The following is a 10000-nucleotide window of genomic DNA, read 5'->3' as shown; positions in this document are numbered from 1 at the left end:
TCACGCCCTCCCCGGCCAGGTGTTTTTGTTGTACCAGAAAGGTCACGGGTTCGAGACCCCATCGCCGCCACGAAATTGTAAAGCTTCATCGGTAACTGTAACCAATTCTGAATCCGCCATCCCGCCTGTATTATTATAGCTTTGGGAGGCCTTCCGAAAGCTCATCATGCCAAATATTCGCTCCTAAGAAAAAATACAACCTAGTACCTTTAACTACCCCTAATAGGGAAAAAAAAAAATTAAAAAAGAAACAACCCTAGGACTGCTTTGCACTGCCTTTCAATACCTCACAAATCAAAATGGCGGCCGAGAATCAAAACAATGGTCAAGTTAGGAAATTTTTAACTTGATGACAAATTGATTAAATAAATGTCTGACAAAAGGTCCAAAGTGAAAAATACAAATTGAAAGAAATGCTATTATGAGCTTTCGGGAGGCCTCCCTTGTTCTCGGCAAGTTTTTTCTTTTTTTTTAACTGGTCTGCACGCAGGAAGAAAATGATGTCGGGTCGAATTCTATTGGTCTGGATGCAGAGGCACATACGTCACAGTTAGTATCCTGGCTTCTGATTGGCTAATATATATGGTGAAAATAGTCTGTCAGGCTATTATCACCGTACGGTGAAAATAGACTAAAACACTATTTTCACCGTACTCAGCAAATTGTTTTTGAAGTTAGAAAAATCACACTACCACTTCTAGAAATGAATCTTATCTTAAATTCAAATAGTATATTTATTGGACATTGCAAATAGGTAGTTTGATCTTTTTTCAAAAGTAAAAATTAATGGGAAAAGGCTAGCCGTACTTAATAAAAAAACATCCGGTTAAAAAGGTTTTGACGAAATATGCAGCGAAGACATGTGAAGGCAAAATCATGCCACTGCACATAATAATCTACCCATCCTTAAGTAAGGTTAACCTAGCATCTACAAGACATTAAGTATGTCTAAATGGCAGTCTAGCTGTTCTTAAGTAAGAGAGAGAGAGAGAGAGAGAGAGAGAGAGAGAGAGAGAGAGAGAGAGAGAGAGAGAGAGAGAGAGAGAGAGAGAGAGAGAGAGTTTCAATGATTTACTATCATAGTCATAGACTATTAATAATTTTTAAAATGTTCAAAGCGAAATTGCTCTTGGTATAGACAACTCAACAAAGTAATTTTTTTAAAAACCTTTATTCACAAGGGTAAAGATCTGGCCCATCACCATGAATGTGAGCTCTGAGTTCTCCTCTTGGGATTGTTTTATCCAAGAACTCGAGAAATATTCCAAGGATAATGAGGTATGTTATACAAATTTTGGTTTTTGATTTAATAAATTTGATATAAGGGTATATTTAATAAATTTGATATTATAAGGTCAAACCAAAACATATTTGAATGTCATTTGCTAGTTTATTTCATCTTCATTAATTGATATTTTTGATTCGTGTAGATTCTGAAATATTAGAATCATTTCATGAAGAGTCATAGTAACATTATGTTCATCAAATTTTAATTTACTGTGTCCTGAATCTCAAGATCACTGATTTGGTTTGGTTATCTTACGCTTCTGGATTATGATACGTTTGTTAATTGTTGATCACCTCTGTATGTCTGAGTTTGTTGTAACCTATCTTTTTGATTGTTTAATGTGTTAAAATGGTTTGGTAAAGTATTGTTAATTAAGTGATTTTATTATGCATCTTTTCATATTGCTTTCAAATCATAGTCATCTTACAATATAAATATCTCCATCAAGATGTCATCCATCTGTTTGATTTCGTACACATTACATCTACCATTTCATATCTTCATACATCCTAATATCTTAATGTAGTATTCATAAATCTATCTTTGTATAACGTCAAAACTTTTATCATGTATTGTGTTTGGTTTTTAATCAATGTTGTTTGAGGATTAAATAAGGTAGCCACTGTGCTACATAAACAAACAACTTTTGGAGATTTATTTCAAGTTATATAAAGAAGGCTGGGGTGGTTATCGACATTTTGTTTACATAATAAATATAGATTAGATTTCTTTTGAGGAAATTATTGTTTTAGCTTTGTCGTGACTTTCCTGCGAGAAAAAAATTATGTTGACATCGCAGCATTAATTACATTCTTTTTTAGTGCATATAAATGATATTATTTCAATACATAGTGTCACAATGTATTCGATTTTATTTAAAGACGCTTTTTCTTTACAACTTGATCAATGTTTGTTGTTTGAAATTGTTTTTGCATTGAACTTTTTTCTCTTTCTGAAGTAGTTTGTTGTTGCCAAGAACGTGATCTGACATCCAATAAGGGTCACATTCATAGAGGTCAAAAGACTGTTATATACCCTGTTGTGCAATTCATTTTCCTTTTTTTTTTGTAACATTCAAACAAATGGTTGAATTGATAAATTACCCCCAGTATTTCAAATACAATAGTCTTGTATAATAATAAGTGAAAAAAGCCAACTTATTCATTGTATAATATTTTTTCATTCTCTATCATTATTTGAAAGAAAAAAAAGTGTTTATGTTTCAGATTAAAAAAAAAAGAAAAAAATTAATTTGTTTTAGATTTTAAACTTTTCCAAATTAAAGAATTCGGGATTGGTTTGATTATGGTTATTGAATATTTCCAACTCAAAAGTGATCAAAGGACAGTTTTTGCTTAACTTGATAATAAAAAAGATAATTTTGAAAATTATTGGGCTTGTAACTCTCAAGTTTAATTTCTTAAAATTACAGTCAATTCCGTCCGAGACATGATAGATAGATGAAATGTCGGTTTTCATCAGCATATTGATTTGCAGCATTACAAATACCTCATGTTAATCTCCTAACTATATTTAAAAGCATGTTTGCACTTCTTCGTAATTTGTGATACCACTTTTTTTTCTTTTCACAAGGTTTCTTATTCTTTGGGACTATGTTGTCCCATAGAAAATATCTATGATGATGGTTTCTCCAAATTCAAGTATTCATATGCTCGTCTGTCTTGTTCTCATGGCATCAGAAACAAAGAGGACAAGTGGAAATATAAGCCACTGAACAAGTAAGACATGAGCACTTATACGATATAAAACAAGAAATGTTTTCAATTCATATTTATAGAAATTTAGCTTTCTGGGATATAACAGTCAATCAAAATCAAATGGCATGAACTTAAACTGAGTTAAGAATTTATTTCTGTTTGTTATTTTTTAAAAAATCACTCAATACGTGTGTACCCAGCCTCAATGCCTATATGGGTCAGGCTCAGCTTATTGATACAAAAAGTGACAAACCCACCCCTTAACAAAAATGAATGGAGTATGATAAAAACACATTTTTCTGAAAGATAACTGCTGAAAGATAACAACTCAAAGAAGATTTTCTGCTGTGGAAAGATATAGCAATGTTTAATTTGTGACAAAAAAAATAAATAAAGAGCCAATGCGACACATGCTACAATAACATCTAAAAAAGATGCAACAACTATATTGTTTTCATAAATTGTGGACTGAAAGCTAATTGAAACATTTTTCAGAACATAACATTATCCTAAAAAATATTCAGGACAGTTGTTTGATAATCAGTTAGCAAAAGCGGCGTTTTCCATGAATGTACCTTCTTAAATGTTTGGTGGTCTGAGAAAAGTTACCGCATACTCTTTGGCTGGTTTTTGAGGAAAATGCAAAATTTGAGGAAAATTTGTGATCTCCATTGTATTTAGATTTAATGCAGCACACTCTTCTTTCAATGAATCTAAGGACCTTATCATGGCTGCATTCCTTGTTCAATATCTAACAGCACGGTGAGTAGTCGAACTCAGTACCTTTTGGGTACAAAGCAAAGACTATACCGCTGATCATCTTTTCAAATCCTTAGAACTCATTTCATGTGATTGAGAAGGCCATTAGAATAACTAGCTGTTGCAAATTCAAATTGTAATTACTTTTTGTTAAACTTTGGATCACCTGACATATCATTTTCAATGCCAGAGATTTAAACAATGATTTGTTTCAAAATTCTCATATCTTTTCATTTTTTTAACTCAGGGCCTTCAAGTCTACCTGTCTGTCTTCATTTTTAGTGTGTGTCAACAAAAGAAGAACTGCATTGGTCATCATGGAGGCCAATCATAACCACACTCATAATGAGATGAATAACATGGTTAATGCAGAAACACAATTGAAAGGGGTGGAAAGGCGCATGGCTAGTGTACTGCTCAGAGGGGGTGTTCCACTCAATTGTGTACAAGCATTTATTAGCAATTTTCAAGAGAAAAAATTCGATGATGAAAGCAGTTCCAATTCTTTGGATCAAGAGTCTATGATTGGAAATGAAAGTCAACAACTGTTCCATTTGGATGAGTTCATGGCAGAAAACCCCGGATGTGTTATTGAATTGATTGATTTTAATCGATTTCCAGGTGTTGTATATTTACAAACTAATGAAATGAAGACTAGAGTTGAGCAAATGGGAATTGAAAAGCAGCCATCTGTTCAGATTATCACATACAGACATATCAATGGAAATTTCTCTGTTTTTAGTGTTGTAGCTGTAAGTGAAGAAATGGACTATCTTATTCTTGCACTTTGTATTTCAATGAGACCAAACAATTCTACTGCTAAAATATTTGTGGAAACCTTTGTCAAACACAACCAAGGATTTTGTAATAATGTCAAAGGTCTAGTTGTTGATTGTGATAGAAAAGATGCAGAGATTATCCATTCGTTTTTTCCTATTGCACACGTTGCTTGGAGCAGAGACTTCATTGTTAAACATTTTGAGAAAGATATGAAAGATTTGCTCGGACATGTTGAACACTATCCATTGCCAATATTTAAAGAAATAATGAGTTCTTCATCAGAGTTCCAGTACAATAATACATTAAAATTCCTTTTAGAAACGCAAAATGCTGATTTTTCATCATATTTCCTCAGGAATTGGGATATGTGTAGAGAGATGTGGGTACATTACGAGCTAGATTCCATTGAAGCATTAAGGCACCAAAAAGCAGCCATTGAAAAATATTTTGTCAGTAACATTCACCAGTTAATGCAACCAGACTTTGAATTCTCAGATGTTTTAACATCTATTCTTTCCATAGATAAGAATGAAAGGGTTGGAAATAGCAACCCTGGGAAAATAGAGGAATTGAAGTCCAATCTATGTAGTTCATTCTATCGTTCTCTGTGTCTTCCCAAAGCAGCGGATACAATCATTTGTCAAGTTGCAATTGCAGAACAGAGTAACTATAACATTCATAAATCTGGAAGCACAGTTTTTATCCAGAGGCTTGACTCTGAAGAAGAATTCAAGCTTAACATCCAAGGGAACACTTGTACATGTCAACACTTCACTACAACTGAATTGCCATGTGAACATATTTTTGCATGGCGAAGCACTTATGACTTAAATGTTTGTGATGAGTCTCTTATCCCTTTGAAATGGCAAGTATTAGGGGAGGCTGTAACATTAGACTCATTGGCACAATCTCTGTCCTTGGGTTATGTGCCTTCATCTGCCCATCATGATGAGAGATTAAAGACATTGCAAACTGTGTTAAAAAATATTCTGACTTTATGTGCTTCACATTCATATGAAAACATGGGGAAAGATATTATTCTGCTGAAACAAGTCTTAAATGTTATAAAGCATGGAAACGTTGATAGTGAAAACAAAATCTTAGATTATATGAAAGATGCTAGTTTTAAAAGTGATTTGGCTATGTCTGTTCCAACGGCATCTTCAATCCCACGTCCAAAGAAAAGAGGGAGGAAAAGTAAAAAAGAGAAAGAATTGCTTGCTGCTAAAGTTGGATTCGAAGCATCTAATGAGAATTTGATTAAAACTGAACCTGCAACAGAAAGACGCCATAATTTACGCACAAATATTAAGCACAAATTTGTCACTCGAGAATCACCAGCAACAAAAAAAACTTTAGAGACAATTTCAGACACAGGATTGAAGACAATAATGTCACCAATCACAACTTCTGAATCTATATGCAGCACGCCTTTTAATACAATACAGTTGGACTCTGAAAAGAAATCAACAGAAGTGACTGACTTTCAAATATCTTGGAGTAAAGATAGTGAATTTGGTAATATAGAAATACCAAGAGTTCAATCTGTGAGTTTATGTGATAAAGATGATGATTTTTTAAAAAGTCAAACAAAGAGAATGAAAAGAGATAGACCATTTTTTGAAATTAATGAAAGAAAGTTTAAAATTTTGAAGAGTAATGATGAAAATGAATATTCCTCCAATGAAAGTGATAGTTATGATGAAGGGGTGGAATATCTGACCAAGAGAAGACTAGTGGATGACAATGATTTTGAAAATGTAGATCAAGAAGAAGAATCAGAGAATACTTATGGCAAACAAGCTCGGTTGGGTCAAGATCTGAGCAAGTTCTTGGAAAGAATGTCGGTAGAATCCCTTCAAGAATTAATGCAAGAGATCTCAATGCTCGATCATTTTGATGAAAGGTCACAGATTGAAGAAGATTCAGAAAATAATCAATTGATTTATCCTGTTGATTTTGTTATCAACGCTTGTCATAAAGACAAAGAGGTTAGTAATATAATTTTCTTTTGGTTGCTTTTATTTTTTTGTTCTTTTTTTTTGTTTTGTTTGCTTGGTATTTTTTTTGTTTTTTTTTTTCTTATTCATTTCATCATGATTTAAAAGGGGTTTCATATCTAAATAGAGAACAACTATAATTTATATCTACATTGAGATTTTGCACCAATGAAATGAAATATAATAATATAGTCTTTTAGAGCCATGAGACCCATAGAATGGAGTTTATTCTAGTTTATAGGGAGTTAAATGTACAATTGCAATTGCTGTCTACCACTTAAAGATAGGACGCTGTCTATGGAAAAATACTTCCCACCAGATCTAATAGATCCAGTTACTCGATCACTGATGGGTGGACATGGGTGTGAGTGATCTAGTCCCTTTGCGTTGAAGCGAGTGTTCTATCAACTGAGCTTTCAGAATGCCCCTTGTTACCTTTTTTTCTAATTTATTTAAAGGATTTAGGATATTTGTATAATTTCTCTACATTGGGAAATTGTCTAATCAGGAAGCAGACTTTTTGAACTGGTATCATGATATCCTCCTGTCTAAAATCTTGTTCCTCCTAGATGTATATTTTCTTCATGAAACAATTTTTATCTCTCTCAAATTCATCATTGAGGAAACAATTTTTTTTTCTATCAAATTCATCATTGAGTAAACAATTTTTTTCCCCTATGAAACTTGCTTTTTTGTGCTACAAAGGATGGTTTTGTTATCAGTAAATCATATTAGGTAATTATATTATAAAAGATTTATATGAATACATGTAAAGTATTCACCTCCTTGTATAAAGTTATTTTTATTCAATTGAAAATTGTTATCTATTTTCAAATCATGTACACAACATTGTTTTAAATTGATTTACCATTTTTTATGCTTAAATAACGAATTTGATGTCCATTTTGATGGACATGTATGTAGGTTATTGGTTCTGTGTCTTCTATTTCTCTATATCTGTTTTATGAATTACTTTTTTTGTCTTGCCTCGGAATTGAATAACTGTTTTTTTTTCTCCTGGCACTTGTCAGAGTCATTGGCTGAGAGGAAATCAGTTAAGTGTATAATGTTAGTTTTGGGAAATCATATTTTTTTCCTAGTTAATCTGTATCTGTATCTGTATGGCATGGCCGGATTTTTATTTTTGAAAAAGAGGTCTCGCCGTTTTTTTTTTGTCTGGCCGGAATTCGAAAATGAAAGAAACCGGCATTTATATAATTAACCGTACTTCTGTTTTTTCCTCTTATTGGTATTTGCAGGATTTTTTTTTTCTGAGCACCTGCCTTTGCAGGATTAATATCATTGAGTAACTTTCACCCATGATGACCAGTTCATCTAGCCCATTCCACTCCGAGATGGTTCTAATGAAGAAAGAATTTCTGTAGTTTTGTGTTCTTGTCTGTGGGATTTTGAAGCAGTTCGAATTGTTTGTGGCGTATCTCTCAATAGGGTTTTCAGTTATGTGGTTGGCAAAAGTGAGTGCTCGGATTTTTCTTTTGTTTGGTCGTGGCGTGAAAAAGGAGTCTGCCTTTATTGATGGTATTTGATCTTTTATAATCTTGAACATGAATGACAGACGGGTTTCTTTTCTTCTTTGTTGGAGGCTGATGAGGTTTCTTTCTTCTAACATTTTTGTCATGCATCCTGGCGCTCTGCTCTTATAGTTCCCAGTTATGAACCGGGCGCCTTGTCTCTGGACTCTCAAGTTTTTGAATATCCTCTTTCAGGTAGGGGTACCAAGCAACTGCTTCGTATTCCAATTGTGATCTCACAAGTGCGAGGTAGGCGTTTTGTTTGCATGACGTTGGGGTGTGGCTAAGATTTCGGCGGAGAAATGCGAGGGTGCAGCTTGCCTTTTGGGTTATTTTGTTAATGTGTTTCCCCCATTTCAAGTCCTATGAGAAGGTGATGCCAAGGTATGGGTTATCATCGACTTGTTTCAGGACGGTGTTGTTTAACTTGTAGGTCTCATTGTACTTTTTAGCTGTGCTGAGGATGTAGCATTTGTTTGCGTTAAATTTCATTCCCCAATCATTAGCCCACTGTTTGAGACTATTCAAGTCCTCTTGTAGCAATTTTTGATCATTTGCAGATTTTATTGGTCGGTATATTAGACAGTCATCGGCGAATAACCTAATCTGAGATTTTACTCGTAGAGGTAGGTCATTGATGAAACAAAGAAATAGTATGGGTCCTAGCACCGTTCCCTGTGGTACTCCTGATATGAGTGGACATTCATCCGATGACATGCCGTCTAGGACTACTTTCATGGTACGTTTTGTGAGGAAATTACAAAGCCATGTGTGTAGAGAGCCACGAATTCCGTAATTTTCTAGTTTCTGCAGGAGTTTTTGGTGGGGCACAGTATCAAATGCTTTGGAAAAGTCGAGGATCCCGATGTCTGCCTGAGTGTTGGCTTTCTGGAGTCTCAACAGGTTGTTTACAGTTATTAGGAGTTGGCTTTCACATGAGTATCCTTTGCGAAACCCGTGGTTCAGGTCAGTTAGGATGTCATTGTTCTCAAAGTGGTTCATCATGTTCTTACAGATTATATGCTCTAATAGTTTGGATATTACAGACGTCAGTGAGATTGGACGGTAGTTCTCTGCTTTATTTTTGTTGCCTTTTTTTAATACAGGTGCGATGTTTGCCTTCAGCCAGTCATTAGGGAACATCCCTGTGTCAACCGATTTTTGGAAAATTATGCATAATGACGGGGCCAAACTCTCAGCACACTCCTTTAGTACTGTGTTGGGGATGTTATCTGGACCTGACGCCTTAGTCATCTCTCTGTTGGCAATCGAAAACAGTGGGTCGTCTCAAACCGACTACTGACAGGCCACGGCAGGACTGCATGCATCGATGGGGTCTGAGGGAGTCAGTTGACTGTCCCCACTGTAAGGGAACATCAGAGACAGCAGACCACATAATCTTATACTGCCCTGTGTCGAGATTGGCAGCAGGTTTTGAGGCTGTCCTCAACTGCGGTGATGAATTTAAAGACTGACTGGAGACTTCCAGTGTTGAGATGTAGCCATACGCTACTACTATCTCTCTGTTATGTATTGATTGCAATGTTTTTAATTTTGAACATATCTTGTAAACATTTTAGTGTTTCCCTGGTGTCTGGATGAGACTTTTAGGTGATTTCAAACTAAGTACATTAATGGTATGCTCTTGGAATCTACATTTGTCCTTTATTTGAGTCAAGTCCCTTTTGTCTTATTTTTACTTAGGTGCTTCAAACTTAATTCTAAAATTTCTTACTATCCCATTTTCTTCCTTTTTCCTGGTGCTGATATGACTTAAAGGTGTTGCAAGTGTCATAAAATCCTTTAAAACAAAAACAAAACGTCCATTTTTAAAATTTTTTAAAAATTTGCTAAATGTAGAAAAAGAACAAAAATTCAAAAGCAGTAACCCCTTTTGTAGTTAATAATGAGTAACTTGTCCTT

The 10000-nt window shown here is 34.4% G+C and overlaps 1 protein-coding gene and 1 long non-coding RNA gene across 5 annotated transcripts in view; one reads left to right on the top strand and one right to left on the bottom strand.

The window, feature by feature from the left end:
• LOC144962726 (uncharacterized) overlaps positions 1–10000 on the top strand; it is an 18564-nt gene that overhangs the window by 1516 nt on the left and 7048 nt on the right. For all 4 annotated transcript variants that reach the window (XM_078895923.1, XM_078895920.1, XM_078895921.1 and 1 more), the window contains exons 2-4: positions 1182–1278; positions 2882–3027; positions 4013–6536. In XM_078895923.1, the coding sequence (XP_078752049.1) occupies positions 1204–1278; positions 2882–3027; positions 4013–6536 (2745 nt within the window). In that variant the 5' untranslated portion in view covers positions 1182–1203. The remainder of the gene's footprint in view (positions 1–1181; positions 1279–2881; positions 3028–4012; positions 6537–10000) is intronic.
• LOC144962727 (uncharacterized) overlaps positions 5355–10000 on the bottom strand; it is a 6974-nt gene continuing 2328 nt past the window's right edge. The window contains exon 3 of the long non-coding RNA XR_013643521.1: positions 5355–5481. This is a non-coding gene — a long non-coding RNA (uncharacterized LOC144962727). The remainder of the gene's footprint in view (positions 5482–10000) is intronic.

Source organism: Berghia stephanieae, chromosome 1, assembly GCF_034508935.2.
Source record: "Berghia stephanieae isolate SIO BIC M18660-M18661 chromosome 1, UCSD_Bste_1.3, whole genome shotgun sequence".
NCBI lineage: Eukaryota > Metazoa > Mollusca > Gastropoda > Nudibranchia > Aeolidiidae > Berghia > Berghia stephanieae.
Note: the sequence above shows the minus strand (reverse complement) of the source record. Positions and strands in the feature narration are given on the sequence as shown.